Source organism: Arvicanthis niloticus, chromosome 29, assembly GCF_011762505.2.
Source record: "Arvicanthis niloticus isolate mArvNil1 chromosome 29, mArvNil1.pat.X, whole genome shotgun sequence".
Taxonomy (NCBI): Eukaryota; Metazoa; Chordata; class Mammalia; order Rodentia; family Muridae; genus Arvicanthis; species Arvicanthis niloticus.
Genome location: NC_133437.1, coordinates 2,606,364 through 2,631,737, shown reverse-complemented (window position 1 = coordinate 2,631,737; position 25,374 = coordinate 2,606,364). Strand labels below are relative to the sequence as shown.

At 38.4% G+C, this 25,374-nt stretch overlaps 1 protein-coding gene across 12 annotated transcripts in view; it reads right to left on the bottom strand.

Annotated features, from left to right (window-relative positions):
- The window catches only part of Skic3 (SKI3 subunit of superkiller complex), a 102,954-nt gene that overhangs the window by 40,791 nt on the left and 36,789 nt on the right, over positions 1-25,374 (bottom strand). For all 12 annotated transcript variants that reach the window (XM_076927028.1, XM_076927027.1, XM_076927026.1 and 9 more), the window contains 14 exons: positions 24,808-24,934; positions 24,012-24,191; positions 23,239-23,363; positions 22,116-22,369; positions 19,845-19,947; positions 15,818-15,994; positions 15,578-15,722; positions 15,361-15,439; positions 15,207-15,268; positions 14,187-14,243; positions 12,714-12,782; positions 11,631-11,705; positions 10,527-10,668; positions 3,021-3,114 (listed from right to left, as the gene is read on the bottom strand). In XM_076927028.1, the coding sequence (XP_076783143.1) occupies positions 3,021-3,114; positions 10,527-10,668; positions 11,631-11,705; positions 12,714-12,782; positions 14,187-14,243; positions 15,207-15,268; positions 15,361-15,439; positions 15,578-15,722; positions 15,818-15,994; positions 19,845-19,947; positions 22,116-22,369; positions 23,239-23,363; positions 24,012-24,191; positions 24,808-24,934 (1,689 nt within the window). The remainder of the gene's footprint in view (positions 1-3,020; positions 3,115-10,526; positions 10,669-11,630; positions 11,706-12,713; positions 12,783-14,186; positions 14,244-15,206; positions 15,269-15,360; positions 15,440-15,577; positions 15,723-15,817; positions 15,995-19,844; positions 19,948-22,115; positions 22,370-23,238; positions 23,364-24,011; positions 24,192-24,807; positions 24,935-25,374) is intronic.

Genomic DNA, 25,374 nt, shown 5'->3' with positions numbered 1-25,374 from the left:
TACTATATTAATCCTGCCAATCCATGAGCATGGGAGATCTTTCCATCTTCTGAGATCTTCTTTGATTTCTTTCTTCAGAGACTTGAAGTTCTTGTCATACAGATCTTTCACTTGTTTGGTTAGATTCACACCAAGGTATTTTATATTATCAGTGACTACTGTGAACGGTGAGGACATACCATACCAAAACTTGTGGGACTCCATGAAAGCAGTGCTAAGAGGAAAACTCATAGATATAAGTGCCTACAAAGAGAAACCGGAGAGAGCATACACTAACAACTTGACAGCACACCTGAAAGCTCTAGAACAAAAAGTAGCAAATACACCCAAGACAGTAGACGGCAGGAAATAATCAAACTCAGGGCTTAAATCAACCAAGTAGAAACACAAAGAACTATACAAAATATCAACAAAACCAGTAGCTAGTTCTTTGAGAAAATCAACAAGATAGATAAACAATAGCCAGACTAACCAAAGGGCACAGAGACAGTATCCAAATTAATAAAATCACCACTGAAAAGGGAGACATAACAACAGAAACTGAGTCAATTCAAAAAATCATCAGATCCTACCACAAGAGTGTATTCTCAACAAAACTGGAAAATCTGGATGAAATAGACAATTTTCTAGACAGATACCAGGTACCAAAGTTGAATCAGGAGCAGATAAATCATCTAAAGAGTCTCATAACCCCTAAAGAAATAGCAGCCATCATTAAAAGTCTCCCCAACAACAACAAAAAAAAAAAAAAGAAAGAAAGAAAGAAAGAAAGAAAGAAAGAAAGAAAGAAAGAAAAAAAGAAAAAAAAAAAAAAAAAAAAAAACAAACCCAGGACCAGATGGCTTTAGTGCAGAATTCTATCAGACTTTCCAGTAAGACCTAATACCAATTCTCTTCAAACTATTCCACAGAATAGAAACAGAAGAAACACTACCCAATTCGTTCTATGAAGCCACAATCATGCTCATACCTAAACCACACAAAAACGGAACAAAGAAAGAAAACTTCAGACCAGTGTCCCTTATGAATATTGATGCAAAAATACTCAACAAAATCCTCACAAGCTGAATCCAAGAACACATCAAAACAATCATCCATCATGATCAAGTAGACTTTATCCAAGGCATGTAGGGATGGTTCAATATTCGGAAACCCATCAACGTAATGTACTATAAAAACAAACTCAAAGAAAAAAAAAACACATGATCATCTCACTAGATGCTGAGAAAGTATTTGACAAAATTCAACATCTATTCATAGTAAAAGTCTTGGAAAGATCAAGAATTCAAGGCCCATACCTAAACATAGTAAAAACAATATACAGCAAGCCAGTAGCCAACATCAAACTAAATGGAGAGAAACTTGAAGCAATCCCACTAAGATCAGGGACTAGACAAGGCTGCCCACTCTCACCCTACCTATTCAATATAGTACTGGAAGTCCTAGCCAGAGCAATTAGACAACAAAAGGAAGTCAAAGGGATACAAATAGCAAAGGAAGAATCAAAATTTCACTATTTGCAGATGATGTGATAATATACTTAAGTGACCCTAAAACTTCCACCAGAGAACTCCTAAAACTGATAAACAACTTCAGCAAAGTGGCTGGATATAAAATCAACTCAAACAAATCAGTAGCCTTCCTCTACTCAAAGGATAAGCAGGCTGAGAAAGAAATTTTATTTTTTTTTAATGATTTCTTTTTTTTTTTCTCTCTTTAAAGAGGATCTACCAGGATAAATATCAAAAAAGTTTTTTTTTTTAATGTACTTGATGTTGCATGAAAAACAATTTGCTCAAGAAGCATAAAATGCTACAAAGATTAAAAGTACATTTCTGGTTGAATTTATGTACTATTTATGCTCCAAGCCTCAAATATCACAACACATAATACAGTCGCTGTGGTCAGTCAAAAAGGAGTGGTATGATGATGTCAGAGTCAGCAATGTCTACAGTAACAAGGGTACAGTAAAAAAAAGTAGCAAGCACCGTAAGCTGTCTGCTTTTATGTGTTAACTGTTATACTTTATATTGTATTTACCCTAAGTTTACTGACATTGTAAGAAGAAAATTGTGGTGTTTTGTTTTCTTTTTTTTTTTTTTTTTTTTTTTTAGTAAACCTTCCATCAACTGAAAAAAATAACTTCATTGTATAGCCTCTAGTACCATCTAGTGATTACTCCTTTGAACTGCATGTGAGTCCACAAAAGGATGTAGTTAAGAATTTGGGATACTTCATCACACATGATCAGACATCTTCTGAATATGCACTTACATCTGAAACAGTAGTGTGCCTTAAAGCTAGGCAGTCAGCTGTTAGTAATTATTCAGTAGTTACTCATGACATGAATAGTCATTTTCATGCTGACCTAAGCTTATAAAGAAAACAGTTTGTTTCATTTCCTACTGGTCTCCAGGATAGTCATTACACTCTAAAACATGGGTTTGTTTGTGAAATATAGCAAACTACTTCTGCTGGGGAGTACTTGCTGTCACTCCATCTAAAATGCATCTTCCCATCTCTCTGACCCTGCATCGTATTATAATTCTTCCTTAGTAACCATTAGTCCCAGATATTATTCGCTTATTGAGAATCTCCCACTGAGGAGTTCCATGAGAACAGGCCTTCTGTTTAATTCCCTGCTACATTTTCCATGCCAAGGACACTGCTTGGCACACAGTATTCAACAAACATTTATTTACAGAAAAAAAAATATGTAATAGATAATAAGGTAAGTCAAGCAAATATTCATGTTGTTATTTCCTGTGTGACTACAGGAGATAGATTTTTAAAAAACATACTCTATGAGGATTTGTTTTGTGCCCTGATCTATGACCCACCCCCTAGCCAATGGAACCCAAAATACAGCTGAAACCTTGGAACTGCATCTTTCCACCTTCCACAAGGTAATACAATGAAGACCAGGAAAGAAGACAAAAATTGCATTAGTTCTTTTGTCAAGAGACTAAACATTAAAAGCACTGACGACATGGTGAGTGACGACTGTGGAGACGACCTACCTTTGGTAAGCCTCTGCTGCTTCCCTTTTCAACTGCAGATGCTCATTTAAATAACCCAACATGGTGAAAGCTGGAGCGTAATTTGGAATTCGTTCTGGAAATTCAAAAATATCTTTAATTTGTATATTCATGCTGACTATATTCACAAAAATAACAGTTAAATTCTTTTTTGTTTCAATATTTGTTCAGAGACTATCTACGGAGATTGATGGCTTTATTAAGAATAATCATCTAATTTATCTTGACTATACCAGTGATCATTGATAATTCTTCTAAATCACTAAATAATATTGAAGAATTATATGAAGACTCTAGTTAAGTCCTTGGAACACACAGCTCTAACTGAGATGTCGCTATCAAATCCCTCCCCTCAGAGCACAGGGAACCCAGCAGAAGAGGAGGAAAGAGGAAAGAGTCTAAGGGTCTAAGGGCCAGAGGGGATGGAGGACACCAGAACAAGGACCTCTGAATCAACTAAGCAAGGCTCATATGAACTTGCAGAGGATGAAGCAGCAAGCACAGGATCTTAGTGGGTCACAGACACACACACACACACACACACACACACACACACACACACACACACACATGTATATACCAGCTATTAGATTAGTGCCTCTTGGGGCTCCTTTCCTTCTGTTGTGTTGCTTTGTCCAGCCTCAATGTGAAAGTTTTTGTTTTATCTTAATATATTTTCTCTTGTCATGTTTGGTTAAAAATTAAAAACCTTAAAATAAGATTATTTGAAATATAACCCATTAAAACTAGTTCTGACATTATATTCAGGAGTTTTATAATTTTTTATTAGTTCTTATAGAATTTCATACTTGGGGGAGCTAACCAATTAACCCTCTTATGATTTAATTTACCTATGATTTTCTCTTAGCAGTTCTATTCCAAATTATATATTGTAAAAAAAATAATAATAATAATTCAGTACTTCACATCAGGAGCACTTTCAATGTAGTATTTTCCAATTTTAATGTTGAAAGTGCATTGCATAAGACAAAGAACTCATTACCTTATCTAGTTTACGTAAGGTAGTACTGAAGACACATTTGCATATCCACTATGTTGTTTAATGACATACAAGGCAAATAAGAGTTTTGCATACTGGGTGGAATTTTAACATCAGAGGAAAAGGTGAAAATCATACTCAAAGTCATTCTCTGAATCCCTCAGGTCACTCCACAAGATCACAGTACCATCGGAAAGAGTTGCAAGCTCCATATGCCATGCTACATGAACTCTATCAGACAGACGGGGATGGTCTGCACATGCTCATCAGCATCTCAACGTTCTACAGATACTAAGTTAGTGTTTCTGGCCATGCACACAGGATTTACACAAGTCTATGAAAATAGCTCAGCGGTTTAAGAACCAAATGTGCACATCTCTTAGAAAATTTTGTTCATCACTGTAGACATCTGCACTTTATTGATATACGACTTTTTTGTTTTTTTATTTAATTTACTTATATTATTTATTGGATATTCTATTTACATTTCAAATATGATCCCTTTTCCCCATTACCCCCCCCAAGCAGGAACCCACTAGGACATCCCCCCTCCTCCTGCTTCTATGAGGATGTGCCCCCACCCACCCTCCCACTCCCAACTCCCCAACCACAAATTTCCCCTCACTGGGGCATCCAGCCTTCACTGCACCAAAGACTTCCTCTCCCACCTATGCTCCACAATGGGTGCTTCCTATGTGCTCCCAGTCTGGGGGTTTAGACCCTGGAAGCTCTGGTTGGTTGGTATTGTTGCTCTCCCCATGGGTCCTCAAACCCTTCCAGCTCCTTCAGTCTTCTCTCTCACTCCTCCATTGGGAACCCCATGATCAGTTCAATGGTTAGCTATGAGCATCTACCTCTGAATATGTCAGGCTCTGTCAGACCTCTCAAAAGACAGCTATATCAGGCTCCTGTCAGCATGCACTTCCTGGCATCCACATCAGCCATCAGTGACTGTCCTTGGTGACTGCACAAGGGATGAATACCAAGGTGGAGCAATCTTCTGACTGACTCTTCTTCAATTTCTGTCCCACGCTTTGTCTCCATATTTGCTCCCCTGAGTATTTTGTTACTCCTTCTAAGAAGGGCCAAAGCACCCAAACTTTGGTCTTCTTTCTTCATGAGCTTCATGTGGTCTTTGAGTTGTATCTTGGATTTTGTGAGCTTTTGGGCTAATATTCAATTATCAATGAGTACATACTATGTGTGTTCTTTTGTGATTGGGTTACCTCACTCAGGATGATACTTTCTAGTTCCATCCATTTGCCTAAGAATTTCTCAAATACATTATTTTTAATAGCTGAGTAATACTCCATTGTGTAAATGTACCACATTTTCTGTATCCATTCCTCTGTTGAAGGACATCTGGGTTCTTTCCAGTTTCTGGCTATTATAAATAAGGCTGCTATGAACATAGTGGAGCATATGTCCTTGTTATATGTTGGAGCATCTTCTGGGTATATGCTCAGGAGTGGTATAGCTGGGTCCTCAGGTAATGCTGTGTCCAATTTTCTGATTTCCAGAGTGGTTGTACCAGCTTGCAATCCCACCAACAATGGAGGAGTGTTCCTCTTTCTCCACATCCTCACCAGCATCTGCTATAACCTGAGTTTTTGATCTTAGCCATTCTGACTGGTGTGAGGCAGAATCTCAGGGTAGTTTTGATTTGCATTTCCCTGATGACTAAGGATATTGAACATTTCTTTAGGTGCTTCTCAGCCATTCAAGATTCCTCAGTTGGGAATTCTTTGTTTAGCTCTGCACCCATTTTTTATAATATGGTTATTTGGTTGTCTGAAGTCTAAATTCTTGAGTTCTTTGTATATATTGAATATTTGCCCTCTATCGGATGTAGGATTGTTAAAGAACTTTTACCAACTCTGTTGGTTGCCATTTTGTCCTATTGACAATGTTCTTTTGCCTTACAGAAGCTTTGCAATTTTATGAGGTCCCATTTGTCAATTCTTGATCTTAGAGCATAAGCCATTGGTGTTCTGTTCAGGAACTTTTCCTCTGTGCCTAGGTATTCAAGGGTCTTTCTCACTTTCTCTTCTATTAGTTTCAGTGTATCTGGCTTTATGTGAAGGTCCTTTATCCACTTGGACTAGAGCTCTGTACAAGGAGATAAGAGTGGATTAATTTGCATTCTTCTACATGCTGACCTCCAGTTGAACCAGCACCACTTGTTGAAAATGCTGTCCTTTTTCCACTGGATGGTTTTAGCTCCTTTGTCAAAGATCAGGTGACCATAGGTGTGTGGGTTCATTTCTGGATCTTCAATTCTATTCCACTGATCTTCCTGCCTGTCTCTGTACCAATGCCATGCAGTTTTTATCACTATTGCTCTGTAGTACAGTTTGAAGTCAGGGATGGTGTTTCCCCCAGAAGTTCTTTTATTGTTGAGAATAGTTCTCGCTATCCTGGGTTATTTGTTATTCCAAATGAATTTGCAAATTGCTCTTTCTATCTCTATGATAATTGATTTGGATTTTTGATGGGGACTGCATTGAATCTATAGATTGCTTTTGGCAAGATGGCCATTCCATGAGCATGAGCAATCCATGAGATCTTTCCATCTTCCATCTTCTGAGACCTTCTTCAATTTCTTTCTTCAGGGACTTGAAGTTCTTGTCATACAGATTTTTCACTTGCTTAGTAAGATTCACATCAAGGTATTTTATATTCTTTGTGACTATTGTGAAGGGTGTCATTTCCCTAATTTCTTTCTCAGCCTGTTTAACCTTAGAGTAGAGGAAGGCTATCTCACTTGTTTGAGTTGATTTTATATCTAGCCCCTTTGCTCCTGATTTAACTTTGGTACCTGGTATCTGTCTAGAAAATTGTCCATTTCATCCACAGTTTCCAGTTTTGTTGAGTATACGCTCTTGTAGAAGGATCTGATGATTTTTTGAATTGACTCGGTTTCTGTTGTTATGTCTCCCTTTTCAGTTGTGATTTTATTAATTTGGATACTGTCTCTGTGCCCTCTGGTTTGTATTACTAAGGGTTTATCTATCTTGTTGATTTTCTCAAAGAACCAGCTCCTGGTTTTGTTGATATTTTGTATAGTTCTTTTTGTTTCTACTTCGTTGATTTCAGCCCTGATTTTGATTATTAGCTTCTTTTTGTTCTAGAGTTTTCAGGTGTGCTGTCAAGTTGTTACTGTATGCTCTCCCCAGTTTCTTTTTGTAGGCACTTAGAAACTTGAGTTTTCCTCTTAGTACTGCTTTCAGTGAGTCGCACAAGTTTTGGTATGATGTGTCCTCATTTTCATTAAATTCTAAAAAGTCTTTAATTTCTTTCTTTATTTTTTCCTTGACCAAGTCATCATTGAGTAGAGTGTTGTGCAGTTTCCATGTGTATGTGGGCTTTCCATTGTTTTTGTTATTATTGAAGACCATCTGTAGTCCATGGTGGTCTGATAGGATGCAAGGGATTATTTCAATCTTTTCATTTCTGTTGAGGCCTGTTTTGTGACCAATTATATGGTCTATTTTGCAGAAGGTACCATGAAGTGCTGAGGAAAAGGTATATTTTTTTGTTTTTGGATGAAATGTTCTATAGATATCTGTTAAATCCATTTGGTTTGTAACGTCTGTTAATTTCACTGTGTCCCTGTTTAGTTTCTGTGTCCATGATCTGTCCATTGCTGAGAGTAGGGTGTTGAAATACCCCACTATTATTGTGTGAGGTGCAGTGAATGCTTCGAGCTTTATTAAAGTTTCTTTTATGTATGTGGGAGCCCTTGTTTGAAGCATAGATGTTCAGAATTGTTCAGAGTTCATCTTGTAGATTTTTCCTTTGATAAGTATAAACTGTCCTTCCTTAACTTTTTTGATTACATTTGGTTGAAAGTCAATTTTATTTAATATTAGAATGGCTACTCCAGCTTGTTTCTTGGGACCATTTGCTTGGAAAATTGTTTTCTGTCCTTTTACTCTGAGGTAGTCTTTGTCACTGAGGTGCATTTCCTGTATGCAGAAAATTCTGGTCCTGGATAGTTTGATAGTCTATGTCTTTTTATTAGGAAATTGAGTCCATTGATGTTACGAGATATTAAGAAAAAATAATTGTTGCTTCCTGTTATTTTTATTATTAGAGGTGGAATCATGTTTGTGTAGCTATCTTCTTTTGGGGTTGTTGGAAGATTATTTTCTTGCTTTTTCTAGGTTGTAGTTTTCCTCCTTGTGTTGGAGTTTTCCATCTGTTATCCTTTTAAGTGCTGGATTTGTGAGAATGTATCGTGTAAATTTGGATTTTTCATGGAATATTTTGATTTCTCCATCAATAGTGATTGAGAGTTTTGCTAGGTACAGTAGTCTGGGCTGGCATTTGTGTTTTTTCGGGTCTGTATGATATCAATCCAGGATCTTCTGGCATTTATAGTCTCTGGTGAGAACTCTGGTGTAATTCTTATAAGTCTGCCTTTATATGTTACTTTACCTTTTTCCCTTACTGCTCTTAATATTTTTTCCATTTTGTGCATTTGATGTTTTGACTATTATGTGACAAGAGGAATTTCTTTTCTGGTCTAGTTTATTTGGACTTCTGTAGATTTCTTATATCTTCATAGACATCCCTTTCTTTAGGTTAGGGAAGTTTTCCTCTATAATTTTGTTGAAGATATTTACTGGCCCTTTAAGTTGGGAATCTTCACCCTCATCTATACCTATTATCCTTAAGTTTTGGTCTTCTCATTGTATCCTGGATTTCCTGGATGTTTTGGGTTAGGAGCTTTTTGCATTTTGCATTTTCTTTGACAGTTGTGTCAATGTTTTCCATGGTATCTTCTGCACCTGAGATTCTCCCTTCTATCTCTTGTATTCTGTTGGTGATGCTTGTGTCTATGACTCTTGATCTCTTTCCTAGGTTTTCTATCTCCAGGGTAGTCTCCCTTTGAGATTTCTTTATTGTTTCTACTTCCATTTTTAGATCCTGAATGGTTTTGTTTTATTCCTTCACCTGTTTGGTTGTGTTTTCTTGCAATTGTTTAAAGGATTTTTATGTTTTCTCTTTAATGTCTTCTACCTGTTTACCTGTGTTCTCCTGTACTTCTTAAAGTCCTCTATCATCATCATGAGAACTAATTTTAATTCTGAATCCTGCTTTTCCAGTGTGATGGGGTGTCCAGGGCTTGCTATGGTGGGAGAACTGGCTTCTGATGATGCCAAGTAACTTTGGTTTCTGTTGCTTATATTCTTATGCTTGCCTTTTGCCATATGGTTAACTCTAGTGTTACCTGCACTCACTGTGTCTAACTGGAGCCTGTCTTTCCAGTTATCTTGCTTGTGTCAGAACTCCTCAGAGTCCAGATGTCTCTTTGATCCTGTGATCCTGAGCTCCTGGGTGGAAGAACTCCTGGGACTCAGGCTGCCTCTGGGATCCTGAAATCCTGCTGCTCTGAGTGCAGTGGTTCTTCTAGGATGGGTCAGGATATGGTGTCTACATGGGAGCAGACCAGCTAGGTGTCTGCCCCAGCCAAAAGCTAGATTTACCTCTTTGTGTAAAACTTTAAGTTGTTTTAAAATAAAGAAAGTGGTGAATAAGATTTCTGAGTTAACGCCTCCTTATCTCTGGGGACTTAGCAGTGTCCTTCCTATCAGCACACTGCAATAGATGACAATGTCCCAATGTGCTGATGCCTCTAAACGCATTACCCTCTGCACATACTAAAAGCACAAGAGAACTGACTGTCAGTACTTAGGTAGAACCCTTTTCTCTCCTGTGTTTGATTTCATGTTATTCTGCTGCTGCTTTCTATTGTGACTGTTTCTGCCAAGTGCTCAACCTAATACTGTGTAGCACCTGTGTCTCTGAAACCCTAAGTAGCAGGTACTTTCTCTTTCATATCACAGGTAAAATTCAGTTGTACAGTCTGCCTAAAGGACCCAGTAGTAGTGAGTACTAAGTGAAGTAAAGATAAAAAGCTGAGTGATGGTTTTATTTTAAAGACAAAGGAAACTATTACCAGGTAAAGCTAATAAACTTTACTACTCTGTCAATTTGCTAGATCTAAGTGTATTTTTCCCAACATTTTACAGGATAATTAGGAGCTGACAGGAAAAGGTGATTGCCCCTGGGTATGGGTTCAGTATCTCCTATATATTATCTTTTCTAATCTCCTAACTATAACTATGAAACTTGGGAATTGTGATCTTTCTCTCAAAAGATGAAGTATAAGCTAAGGAAAGCAAAATATCTGGTGCCCACACTGAAATGGACTACACAGGAAAGACGGCAGCAGCCACTCAGAACCATTAACCTTCAGCACACTTCCTTTAGTCCAAGGACATCTTCAGTCAGGAATAAAGGGGGTTAATCACTTTTTCAAAGTCATTACTTTAATTTAACAATTGTACTCCTTCCAAGTAGCAACAAAAAGTCAAGTTAGCAGCTGAATAACATTAATATTTAACATAGGATGAGTAAAATAAAATTTAAAAAGTCATTTCATTAGTGCGATATTGCACCATATGCAATAGGTGTCTTACCTACATATTTACACAGAACGCCCTGTGCCGCGGGGACAGCATTCATCTGGAGGATGTTGTACTGGTATAGCTCTGTTTCTCTGTTGCTTTTGTCTTGTAATGTTGTACAAACCCAATATGCATAACCTATTGCTCCTTCAGTCTTAAAAAAAAAATCCAATTGAACTTAGAATAATAAATATTTCATTAAAACTAAGAAATAAAATAGCATACTTCAATAACAATAGCATCATAGCCTAGTCTCCCTTAAGTGCCTTTAACAAAAGATGCCATGGGAGGAAAATGGCTGAGATCAACTTAAAATAGCTTCTCTAATCCTGAGGAGAATCAAATACAATAAAGGGTAAAGAACAGAGGCTTGCCAGATGGGCTGGTTTTCCTTCTCAGAGCATTTCTACAGGTTAACAAAACTAACTCAATGTATTCCCAGAGTCTAGTTATCAACTAGAGCCATCATGCCCGTTTTTTTTAATAATTTCAATTTCTTTTCAACATTACTCTTATTATATGTAATAAATCTCAATGTTGGGGCTGGAGACACAGCACAGTGGTTAAGAGCACTGGTTGGTCTTCCACAAGACCCAGATAATTCGCAGCACCCACATGATAGCTCACAACTGTCTGTAACATCAGCCCCAGGCCCTCCAATGCCCTCCTCTGGCCTCCAAGGACACCAGGCACACACTTGGTACTCAGACATACATGCAGGCAAAGCACCCATAAACAGAAAAATGAATCAATAAATGTAATCTCACTGTCATTTTTTCATCAGCTTTAACACTGAAGATAAAAACAAGTATCTCTTGTAAAGACAGTTTATCTATATTAAGACAGAGTAAAAACAACAGCTATCATTAACATTTTATACCACTTTATACCACTATGCCACTATTTACTTTGTTTCTTTCACTTTTTATTTCTGGTTTTGTTTTTTTAAGACAGGATTTAATGTAGCTCAGGCTGATTTCACACATGCTCTGTAGCTGAAAATGACCTTGAATTCCTGCTCCTCCTGCCTCCCGCTTCTGAGGGCCACTATTCCCAGTCTCTACTCATCTTGTTAAATGGGTAATATCTGCCCAAAAAGAACATTCACATTCTTACATGCATACTGAGCTCTGTAGTGTGCCTGAAGAGATCCATGGTATCATAACTTCCAACTCTCTCTGCAATAAGAGCCTATTAAAAGAATTTTTAAAAGGTTTTAATTAATTTAAAAGAAATAAAAATGATGATAATAAATGGTTCAGATATTTACAAGGTATGCTTCAAAACAAAGTTGAGTTTCACTTCCATGCTACCATTTTAACTAAGCCTGTGAGTGGTATCCTGAGATAAATATTTTAGAGAACAAAGTACTTTCAAATTATTAAACATTTAACATGTAGGCAACTAAGCCAGTATTAATCTAGAGTAACACAACACACCCTGGAACAATCTCATCATAACACTGACATCCAGCAGAAACACAAATCCCATTGCTCCCTGTCCAATAACTGACACAGAGGACAGCACAAAACGCCCTGCTCCCATGTGCTACTGCACTTAATGAGGACGGGAAACTGGAAATCGCCCCACTATCTCTGCTTGCATCAGATAACTTTCAATTAGACTATTGTTGCTGAACCATTTAGCAATTCATTATAATTCAGACAAGCCATCTAGTCACCCCCAATACTATTTTTTAAGTGATATAATCAAAATAAAATAATCAGTGACAGATCCAAACTATTAACAACCTGATTCTATCTGGCAGTACAAAAATCTAAACTTGGTCAAAGAGAAAATACTCATAAGTGCACATCCAAATGTGAAGATTTTATAGAAATTTAGAAAAAAATAACCATAATAATCTTTGTAAATATGAATCATCTTTGCAAATGCAAGCTTATAAATAGTTAATAGGCAAACTAATAATCACATTTATGAAATTTAAAGTTTAATAACTGCCAGCTGGGTCACAATATTTATGACATCTGAGTTTAAATGTCTATATCTTTAAAGAGTATAACAATAGCCACACCTCAAAGAATTGACAACAGAGAAAGTAAAATATTGTATTCAAAGGCATTAGCACAATGATTGGCATGCAATGAGTTTTTAAATGCTACAAGTAATGTTATCAACATTAGCACTAATAGGAGGTTATCGCATATTGATAAGCTTGTTAATGACTGTATATTGTACCTGTCCAATCCAGCACAATAAATAAGATGGATCAAGGGACTGAGCCATTTTGAATGCTTCATGGGCTTGCTAGGCAAAAAAAAAAAAAGCAAAAAATATCACATCAAGCAATTTCAATGGTTTAAAAAGCATAAAGTAAGAAAATTCAAACCTGTCATAAATATAAATACAAAATTTTATTATTAAAGCACAATTAGAATTCAGTGTTATAGCTACACAGTCTTAGAATAATGTTGTGCCTCTACAGGTGAAGAGCTCTGGTCCCCTGTAGAATGATACTCTAGGTCTCTATCTTTATCTGGATCTCAGTCTCTGTCTCCTTGTCTGCAGAACTTTCATGTGCTAACTATGTAAAATAAATGATTAAATAGGGCTGACTCCAGTCGCCCTTACTGAGGGAATAACACATACAACCAATGAAGCTGAACATATGACCTGTTCCTAGAAAGCGAGATTAACAACATAATTCTATAATAGGCAGGCAAGAAATGTTAAAGAAGTTCCTCTCTTGGACAGTAAGTTCATATGTTCCCTGCTCCCTGCTTTAAAAACAACAACAACACACTTATTCCATATTGCTTTCTGCTGTTTCAGGATATTCTGTGTGGTGTCAGGAAACACCTTTTTTAAGAAGAAAGCTCATGAATGACTGTGTCCAGGAGACATGAGACTCAACCTAGAGCCTTGCCCACACCAAGTGTGTTTTCTTTCACTGAGCTACAGCTAGAACACCTTCACATATGTCAAAATCTAATTTAAGAATTTACTTCAATTTACAATCTTACAAAGCTGATCACTGTTGCAGTGTGTAACTAGATAGAATCACTCACTTAAAAGAATATTACAGAATTTTTTTTTTCTGTCCAAGAACTGGATTTAGCACACTGACTACACTAAGAAACAGTAGAATGTGGCACTATCCCTAGACTTGTGAAGGCTTCCCACATATGGCCTGTAACATGATTCCGCTCCATTATAACAGGAACTCCACTCCATTGGCTCAACTGGGAGGAATTCCACTGGGATATTTAAAGGTAATAACATTTCCTAAAACCAAAATCTAAATTACAACATCAATGGTTAAATTTAAGATAGTAAAAAAAAAAAAATACTAATTGTCTCTCTTATCTTCTTCACTCACCCAGCCTAAACATGCCATACAAACAACATCTCTTATATGTGGGCTGTTACCAAATGAATTCATAAGAGAATTGTTTGCATCTATAAAAACTACCTAACAAGGCAGAAGTAAGAGGACAGCTACTACACAGTGAGTTCAAGGCTCATGTGGACTACACAGAAAGATGCTGTCTCACGGGGGGAAAGTTTCATATAACTATAAAATGAGAAGTTTCATGAGTTTCAAGGAAAAAATTATTCAACATAATAAACTAAAAGCCACCAATTAACTAGGATATTTGACATACTGGATAGGTAATACATATAGGATTTCTTTACAACTGATAATTATACCTCGATGTTTTCAGTCGCAAGGTATAACACTCCTAAGTTGGTCCATGCGGCGGCATTCTAAAAGACATTTAAAAACAAACAAGTCTCATTGAGAGAAGCTTCTTTTACAGTGGGCAGTAGTTAATACAGACTCATAGCTGTGAGCACGGTAGGATGTGGTACTAGCCCTAGACTTGTGAAGGCTTCAGTGGTCAGCCCGAAACAGGATATCTATAGGACACCCTCCAAGGCTCAGGAAACGTGTCAGAGGACAGCAAAAGGAATCTAAGAGCTGGAGGATGGGAGGGGCTGCTCAGTCTTCTGAACAAGGCAACAATGGCTGCTGCACTCATAAAATCACAGTAGCTATGGTTGCCTGCACAAGATCTGTACAAGACTGAGTACATCAGCATCCTGTAGAAAAAGGCCTCCCAGTCTCCATTAGCCATTAGCTCCCTAGCTGGGGGTGGAGCTCAATAAACTCAAGTCTAACGGAGAACAGGAGGCCTTTTTCTACTGTGGTGTAGCTACTGTCCATACTCCACAAATAACCCCACATCCATGTTCATACAAGCAATCCAATTAAACTCAGTAGTTCATGTAAAGAAGAGAAAGAAGGAGGGGGAGGAGGAGGAAAAGAAAAAGGAAATGATGACAAAATGAAACTAGAACAGGAGCTTGGGAATGAAGGGGTCAGTGGAGGAGGGAGGAGGGTTAGAGCATGGGGAGCTGGATATTTCCACAGCATCTTTTGTATGTGTACAAAACTAGCAACGAATAAATTAAAGTCAACATTATCCTTACAATCACGCACAAGTACACACACACACACACACACACACACACACTCAATAAATAAGTATAATTTTTTAAAGTGAGAGAGACCCTTCCTCAACACAGAGGAAGGTGAGGACCAACTTCATCTCAAAGTAACCCTCCGATATCTACAGGCATACATGCACACACAAAATGAATTAATTTTAAAAGCAAATTAATACATCAAATTTTGCGATTCTATTTGTAGACACGCAGAGCACTCACAATTTGTTCTGCCTGGATTGATTTGATGAAACAGTGCTGAGCAAGAGCATAATTCCCAACTCCTGAAACATAGAGAACTTAATGTAACTGAACTTTGTTGCTTGAAAACAAACATCGTGTAAAAAAAAAAAAAAAAGTGTAACTCAATTCTCACCACGGTAACATGCAACCACACCAAGAGCGTTCCAGTATAAGTGATTATTACTGTCCAGCCTCACCGCCTTTTTCAGACACTAAAAAGAAGTGAAATTAAATTATTTCTTGAATATTAGCATTTATATAAATAAAATGTAGTTTAATGTTTAAATAAAGTATTAATAACATCTTTCATTAAATCACTTGGGTTTTAGTTCATAAAAAACTTCTCATACATGCAAAGATTTCTCCAGTAGCTCAGTAAGATCATCCGTGCTGCTGCCCATTTCTGCTAGATGTTGTGCTTGACGGTAATAATTAATTCCAAGATCACACCATGTATTAGATGTAGACATCAATTTTAATGCACGACCATAACACCTGCAGAAGAATACAAATAAATAGTATGGCGTTTTTAAAAATCTAGTGTTCAAATTCAACTGTAATACCAATGACGGGTAATCTCTGTAAATCACCTTCCTCCAAGACACAGGAGCTCATCTTTCTTTAAGACTTCTTGTCCCTTCTGCTGGCCGAGAAGGGCTCCTAAGACATGAACATGCACTTTAGATGGTGAAACAGGGTGCAGACAGGTGCAGGCATCTCCCACGAGCTTCCAAAGGCAAGATACATCAGGTCGATGCTGCAGGGCCCTGCCAGACAAACAAAAGCTTTCAAAATTGTGACCAAAAGCCTGTCTCTCAGGACTCTGTATCCTTAGAACTATATACAGTCCTGACTGAGGGCAGTGTCAGGCTCTGCATATGTCTCACTGGTCACTTAACAGAACTGGAAAAAAGGCAAGGTGGGAGGGACTGATTATTTTATATGGAAGAAAATTATGCATTTTTTCACCATAATTGTTAAAAGCAGCAGAAACCAAATACATCATTGGCAGCACTCAAGGACTAGTGTAGGGCAGTTCTGTTATTGTTGTTTCAGTTCAGTGTTAGTATTAGGGTTTTAAAGTGTGCTTTTTTGTCTTTTTATCAATAACTAAGTCAATGACTTTGTTATAAGATCCCCAGACTTTCAACTTCCCTTCAAAAGACTGGAAAATGTATTGACTATATCTGTACTGACTATATTTGGTGGTAACAAAGGATTTTTGCTGACTACAAAATAACAAAACTCCAACCAGGAAAACATAAAGTCTTCATTCAGAAGCAATTAAGAGTCTAATTTCTTGAGTTCTTTGTACATATAATATATATATAATATATAATATAATATATATTATATTATACATATAATATATAATATAATATATATTATATTATACATATAATATATAATAACCCTATTAAGAAATGGGGTACAGAGCTAAACAAAGACTTCTCAACTGAGGAAACCTGAATGGCTGAGAAGCACTTAAAGAAATGTTCAATATCCTTAGTCAACAGGGAAATGTAAATCAAAACAACCCTGAGATTCCACCTCACACCAGTCAGAATGGCTAACGTCAAAAACTCAGGTGATAGTGGATGCTGGAGAGGATGTAGAGAAAGAGGAACATTCCATCACTATTGGTGGGATTGCAAGCTGGTACAACCACTCTGTATGTCAGTCTGGCCGTTCCTCAGAAAATTGGACATAAGCACTTGGGAGGCAGAGGCAGGCGGATTTCTGAGTTCGAGGCCAGCCTTGTCTACAGAGTGAGTTCCAGGACAGCCAGGGCTACAGAGAAACCCTGTCTCAAAAAACCAAAAGGAAAATTGGACATAGCATTACCTGTGGAACCAGCTATAACACTCCTGGGCATATACCCAGAAGATGCTCCAACATATAACAAGGACATATGCTTCACTTTGTTCATAGCAGCCTTATTTATGATAGCCACAAGCTGGAAAAATCCAGATGTCCTTCAACAGAGGAATGGATGCAGAAAATATGGTACATTTACACAATGGAATATTAGTCAGCTATTAAAACGATGGATTTGAGAAATTCTTAGGCAAATGGATGGAGCTAGAAAATATCATCCTGAGTGAGGTAACCCAATCACAAAAGAACACACACGGTATGCACTCACTGATAATTAGATATTAGCCCAAAAGCTCGCAATATCTAAGATACAACTCACAGACCACATGAAGCTCATGAAGAAGGAAGACCAAAGTGTGGGTGCTTTGGCCCTTCTTAGAAGGAGTAACAAAATACTCATGGGAGCAAATATGGAGACAAAGCATGGGATAGAAACTGAAAAGGGGGCAGACCAGAGACTGCTCCACCTGGGTATCCACCCTTTGTGCAGTTACCAAAGGTAGACACTGATGTGAATGCCAGGAAGTGCATGCTGACAGGAGCCTGATATAGCTGTCTCCTTAGTGGTCTGCCAGAGCCTGAAATATACAGAGATGGGTGCTCACAGCTAACCATTGAACTGATCATGGGGTTCCCAAAGGAGTGAGAGAGAAGACTGAAGGATCTGAAAGGGTTTGCAGCCCCATGGGAGAGCAACAATACCAACCAACCAGAGCTCCCAGGGTCTAAACCACCAGCCTGGGAGCACATAGGGAGGGACCCATGGCTCCAGATGTGTATGTAGGGGAGGATGACAGGGTCAGGTATAGGTGGGTGAGGAAGTCCTTGGTCCAGTGAAGGCTGGACACCCCAGTGTGGGGCAAATCATGGTTGGGGAGGTGGGAGTGGGAGGGTGAGTGGAGGCACATCCTCATAGAAGCAGGAGGAGGGGGGATGAGATAGGGGGTTGCTGGGTGGGGCGGAGATGGGGAAAGGGGTAACATCTGAAATGTAAATGAAATATCCAATAAAAAAAAAAAGAAGCAAGTAAGAGCAGCCTGAAGAAAGACTCAAAAAGGAAACAGAGGCATTAGGAGAGATGTGAACAGCTAGTTCCTTACAGAATGGAAAGAATCAGAGCCACATGTTGAGCTACACATTTCTCTCCTCCCTTCTCAGAGCATCTCAGTTTAGGGCAAATCCCAATACCGAGCTACTACAAACTGCTGTGTCACAAGCAGATGGAGAAGCAGACGGAGACTTGTCAGGACCCATTTCCCAGGTCTTCCTGAGAAACATCAAGCCAGTCACCCAGCCCAACTCCTGTGAGACTCAGGAGGAAAGATAGTATTTCTACGTTTCTTTAAACATCTTAGTAATTTTTCTAAAGTTGACACATGAAAGGAGAGAAAAGAAAAAAGTAATATTCTATTTTTAAACAATAACACTGATTATTATTGTTGTTGTTACTATTATTATTATTATTTTGGTTATCTTATTTATTTACATTACAAATGTTGTCCCTTTCTTGATCTTCCCTCCAGAAATCCCCATCTTATCCCCCTCCGCTCTGCCTCCAAGATGGCAGTCACCCACCCACCCTCTCCAGCCTTGTCACTCTAGCACCTCCCTATGCCGGGGCACAAACTGCCATAGAATCAAGGGCCTCTTAACAGCTCAAACTCATGTCTTTTCAGCTTTAATTCTTTGAAAAAAAAAAAAAAAAAAAAACTAAGTTTCAAACTCAGCTCAGTGGAATAGCTGCTCTTGAGGTGTTCCTGAGACTTTGAAGTTGCTCTCCTCTTGCCTTTGCTCCTCAAGTGGCTTAGATGACAGGCACCACAGCAGTGTGCCCAGGATGATCTGTAAATTTGGTGTTACCTCTGTATGCGTGTGTGTGTTCATCTTACTGCAGAGGCCAACAGGCATCCTGCAGGCATCCTGCTCTATCTCTCTCTGTCATATTTTCTGACACATGGCAGATGGCCTCACTGAACCTGGAGCCAGGCTGGCACCCAGTAAGACTTAGTGCTTGTTGGGCTCGACCTCCCAAAACAGCAGAGTTAGAGGCACACGTGAAGACAAGGCCAGCCTTAGTGCTGCGGATTGAAACTCAGGTACTCATGCTTGCCCAGCAACTGCTCTTACCTGAGAGCCATCTCCCTGACCCCTAACTAGTATGTGGACTTTTTAAAGTCATCTAACACAAACAATACGTTGCACTTGTATAATATTCTAGATTTAAAATTTCCAGGTTCTTTAGAAATTATTAGATACACCACTTTAGTCTTAGAGCTAGCTTCTTTCCAGGATTATTGGGAAAGCTTGTTTGTTTGTTTGTTTTTGGGGGGGGGTTATCTTCAGTCCATCTAGAAGCTGAAACAGACCCTACTCCTACTGATGAGTGTAAAGCATACTCCACATTTGAAGCCCCACGCCTCTATGATTTGCAGCAGACAGCCACCATGTCAGAGCCAGGAAAGAGAGAGAGCTCTAAGACACTGACAGTAGTGGCTGCTGGATCCCTCCTTTCTGCAGCATGGCAGCCACCACAAAGAGCACAAGATGTCTCTTTCTCCACATGGAAAATTAATTCAGTTTGTATGCTACAGAATTAATTGGCTAGTCTGTTATTCTTTGTGTTTAACAGTCTGAATAGCTATATGCTATATCTAGCAGCACAGGCATAAAATTATATTCTGAATTTAGCTTTATTATACTACCAAGCAAGTGAGAGTGCTAAAGAAAGATGGTACTAACCGGGTGAAATACCCCAGCGCTTGTTCCACATAGTCCACAGCTTTTCCGTCCAGAAAATCCACTAAGGCCGCCTTCCCCAGCATCAGGTGGCACTCACCCAAACCTGCAGTCAGGTGACGTTGTGTACCATAAAAATATACAAAACAAACACTCAGAATCAACTTGAGATAAACCTGTTGTTCTTTTAAGAACATTTCCCAGAAAACAAGGCAGTGTTATTTTATAAAATTATTTCTAAATACAATCTTGATACATTTAGAAAATAGCAGCCTTATTTATAATAGCCAGAAGCTGGAAAAAATCCAGATGTCCTTCAACAGAGGAATGGATACAGAAAATGTGGTACATTTACACAATGGAATACTACTCAGCTATTAAAAACAATGAATCTGAGAAATTCTTAGGCAAATGAATGGAACTAGAAAATATCATCCTGAGTAAGGTAACCCAATCACAAAAGAACACACATGGTATGCACTCACTGATAAGTGGATATTAGCCCAAAAGCTCACAATACCCAAGATACAACTCACAAACAACATAAAGCTCATTAAGAAGAAAAAGCAAAGTGTGGGTGCTTTGTTCCTTCTTAGGAGTAACAAAATATTCATGGGATCAAATATGGAGACAAAGTGTGGGACAGAAACTTAAGGAGAGGCCATCTGGAGACTGCTCCACCTGGGTATCCATCCTATGTGCAGTCACCAAAGGCAGATGCTGATGTGGATGCCAGAAAGTACATGCTGACAAGAGCTTGATATAGCTGTCTCCTTAGAGGCTTGACAGAGCCCGACATATACAGAGGCGGATGCTCACAGCTAACCACTGAACTAATCATGAGGTTCCCAATGGAAGAATTAGAGAAAAGACTGATGGAGCTGAAGGGGTTTGTGGCCCCATGGGGAGAGCAACACCACCAACCAACCAAAACTCCCAGGGTCTAAACCACCATCCTGGGAGAACATAGGGAGGGACCCATAGCCCCAGCTGTATACATAGGGGAGGATGGTCTTGTCCGGCATAGGTGGGAGAGGAGGTCCTTGGTCCAGTGAAGGCTGGATGTCCCAGTGTGGGGAAATTTGAGGGTGAGAAAGTGGGAGTGGCTGGCTGGGTGGAAACACATCCTCAGGAGGAGGGGGGATGAGATAGGGGGTTTCTGGTGGGGGGAATGGGGAAAGGAGATAACATCTGAAATGTAAATAAAATGTCCAATAAAAAATTAATTAAAAAAACCTCAAATGTCAAGGTTCTCTTGCAATAAAAGAAGCACTAAAACTCACAGGAAGTTATCTGTACAGAGTTGCCTTGACTACAGATGCCGGCTTAAAAACAGTATTTGACCTTTTGTATTAAAATCTGTGTAGAAACTATACAGTAAAAATTAAATGAAATAGTAAGTTCCTCATGTGCCAGGAAATATTTTATAAATGTATGATTTTTCTTTCTTTAAAGAAAAGATTTATACATGGAAAAAGGGAAAGGAGTGAGAAGAAAAAAGACAAGTGATTCCAGCTGCAAACCAACACAGGAGGTCAAGGAGAGCCACTGAAATTAAAGGCTTGTTATGAACGGGTAACATATGCTCAAAAACTTAAATAGCTACTATAAAATCATTTTTAAATAATGATTAAGATACTCTGGGAATATAGAAATACCAAAACATAGAGTGGTGGTTTAAATGAAAATGCCCCCAGAGGCTTATAGGGAGTGAGACTATTAGGAGGTATGGCCTTATTGGGGGGCAGTGTGCCACTGGGAGTGGGCTCTGTGGTTTTAGATGTTGAAGCCAGGCCCTGAGATCCAGATATAGAGGTCTCAGTTATTTTTCAGCACTGTGGTCTGCATGCCACCATGCTTTTCCATGACGACAATGCACTAAAGTTCTCAGTTGTAAGCCTGCCCCAATGAAATGTTTTCTTTATAAGAGACTGCTCTTCACAGCAATAGAAACCTAACTAGGACACATAGTATCAGAGAGATTTGTTTGGAAGATATATTTGGGGTCCAATAGCTTTTGTTCTGTTTGTCTAAAAGTTAAACCTCTACCATATTACCATTTATGAACTGTTGAGGAAATAAAACTTGATCGTTTGATAATCAAATCAAATAATCAAATCAAGAAATTCTTAATAAGAAATTTTTGTCAGATACTTGCTATTGACTATATTATTTTCAATGTATTTAATACAGGAAGGTAGAAAATTACTTGGGGGTTTTATAGTTCAATATTATTAAAAATTTTTTAAAAAGGAAGTTTTGAAAAGAAATTACCTTTTAAGGCAGGCACATAATCTTCTTTCTTTTTAATGATCAGCTGATACTGTGAAATGGCCTCTGAATATCTGCCGAGGATTTGCTGTATCGCTGCCACTTTAAACACACTGTATGTAGAGTCTGGGTTGAGCTCACTGGCTCTTGTGAAAGACTTCAAGGCTGTTGTGTAGCCACCTCTGCTCAAGTACGCCTCTCCTAATGACTCCCAGCAATTGCAGTCCTTTGGGTCTGCCCTTAATGCTGCCTGTAAACTTAAGCATTTGAGAAACAGTGAGAGAACTGTAGGAGACAGAACTGTGCCCACATCTAAAGAACTATACAAGCTAAGCAGTGCGATCACATCGTCCGTATGTCCTCTGATTTGCAAGCGTGGTACTTAAAACAGTCCTCTCTCTCTCTTTTACAATGTGAAGGTTTAACAGTAAGAAGACTTTCTAAAGCAACCTTTAAAAAATAAGAACAAAATGTTCTTTTGGGAAAATGCGGACCATGATGTCTTTTTCTTTATTCTCTGACAGAACTCCAGTTTTCTAACCTACCAGGACAAGTAGACGTCTCGGTTTGCCTGTCAGTCTGTCAGCCTATCAGGCCTCCTACTGAAAACAGGACTAAAAGGAATGCTTATACTTCTAATCATTGCATTCTTATAAAAAAAAAATCTGAATATTTACATTCTAAAAAACTAACATACATCACAAATGACTTATCTTCACTTAATATTTTTACCCTGAAATACAGTTCAAACCAAATGACTAAAATCAACTGCATATGAGCCTCTCCAAAACACCCTTCAAGCTGCCAAGGTCCACCTTGCCTTAGCCAACAAGTATGAGTGTAACAGCAGAGAGAGCTCATCTTTTATTACTGAAATGTCACACGGGGGACCTACTGCATCATGATGCCAACAAAGACTTAACTAACTCCTCAACCAAGTACATGCCTTGACCACTTTAAATTCTACTGCCCTGCAAACAAAAAGCACCCTGTTAATCATAAACATTGTGTTATGTTTTTCTCAAAATGCATCTTGGTAATAGGCTACTTATAAAGGTCATGTGGTTAGCAAAGAAATTTAAACAAGCACTACACTGTTTAATGTAAACACAGTAAAAAGCCTTACTCAGACACTGCTTGAGAATGTTGACCGGCTTTCAAATAGTACAGTCCTCTCCTCAGCCACGCCCACTTCGCTGCTCCGGCACTTGCCTTCTGAGTTACTGCTGTCAAGATAGCTAAAGCAGTTTCCTAATGACAAAATATCAATGTCAGGGACACCAAATATGAAAATACAGAACAATTATACACAAGATATAGACACATTTTCAGTTCTTATTTCTAGTTTTTTAATTTACAATGAAATATGTAAACTAATTATAATAACAAATGGGAAGTCAGGAAGTTAACTAGAGCAGAAGGACCTGAGGCTAGATCTGCAGATCTCATGTGAAAGCTAGGGGCAGGGAGTGCTGCCATCACCCCAGCAGTGCCAAACGGGGATGGGGACCAGATGGAGCCCTGAAGCTCACTGGCAGGTTAGCCTGGCAGAACCAGTGAGCTTCAGGTTCAGTGAACAGTCTACTCTCAAAAATTAAAAAGAGTAAGTCTATCAAGGAAAGACACCTAACAATGACCTCAAGCCAATACACTCATGCACATACCCATGAATGCCAACAATCCATGTTCACACCATGTAAAAGCACACATGGAAAACTGACAAGTAATTCAGTATCTATCTACCAATGAAAAGAAAAATGTAGTTTATAAGCAAGTGCAAAGATATTTCTATTTTACCTATAAAGAAAAAGAAAAACTAATAATAACTTTCAAGTAAATATAATATAAAAAACCATTCCCATTTATATGCTGGGAAGAGACAAAAGTCATGAGACAGACCGTGTCTTCAAGCTCCACGCTCAGGTCAACTGCAGCAGCCCCAGACTCAGCATCACTGTCATCTAAGTCAAACGCTTTCCTGTAACACCCTCGGGCTCTGGTTATGTCTCCAGCCACATCTCGGTAATAATGGCCTAGGTAGCAGAAAACTTTACCCATGTGTGCATCCAGTCTCGCAGCCTTGGAAATAAACATCAACAATGTGGTGTTAAAAGTTTGTCTCAATGCATATAGTATATATGCACTGATACAGCACACTGATTAAAGAAAAGAAACTATTTTACTGAAAGTATAGAATTATGCCAAACAATCCCTTAGTGTGAATTTAAAACAGAAGCAGAAGCTGGCCCACATTGCCTACAGAAAATAGACACAATAAACAAACCGTTCTTTAGTAAAACAAATGTAAAATTTAAAGCCATTGTCAAATTACTATGCTCTCCTGAGAAGATCAGAATTTAAGACATACATGTTAAACGTCTATAAAAACAGGAAGCTAAAATTCTAGACTCGTGGACCACAAACTACAAAGTTATCATCAGCTAAAACAGTGTTTCTTCCACAGTCCCCACGGCTAGACTTCTGTAACATAGCTCTCTGAAACAGACACTTTTATACTTTCAGGATTTAAATTTTTACTTAGAAAAACCCACAGAATACTCTCACAAAACCTCTTCTATGAGACAAGAAACGCAAAAAGATACTCCAGTAACTAGTCATGTTAAATAACTAATCTAACACCATTTGAGTGCTTAACAAATCTCCACTCTAACAGAAACATTTAGCAGTAGTTTACCTTCAGGAAGTGGGTAAGAGCCTTTGTTCTGTCTTTTCTTGTCTCCTCACCCATGAACCAGTATGTCAGCCCAAGCTGGTAATGATACTCGGCAACTTCCGCATCTTTCTCAAGCGCTCTCTGGAAACTAAATCACCAAAGGGAAGTGAAGACAAGTATGTTTGCATATGTATTGTTTGCATGTGTGTATGTGTGTGTTTGTGTATGTATATGTGAGTGTATGTGTGTGTGCACATATGTGTGTGAGTGTGTGTAAAACATAAAGGACTCCAAAATGTGTGTGTGTGTGTGTGTGTGTGTGTGTGTGTGTGTGTGTAAAATTTAAGAGACTCCAAAATAAAACAATCAAGTTAGATGATTCAAGAAATGCAAATGTAGGAGCTAGAGACGGCTCAGGGTTAAGAGTACCTGATGTTTTTCCAGAGGACCGGGAAAACCATCCAGTACCAACATGGATGCCCAAAACTGTCTATGTAACTACAGGTTCAGGGCATCTGACACCATAATCTGAACTATGCAGATACCTGGCACACATTTATACAGGCAATACACCCACATGCATAAAAT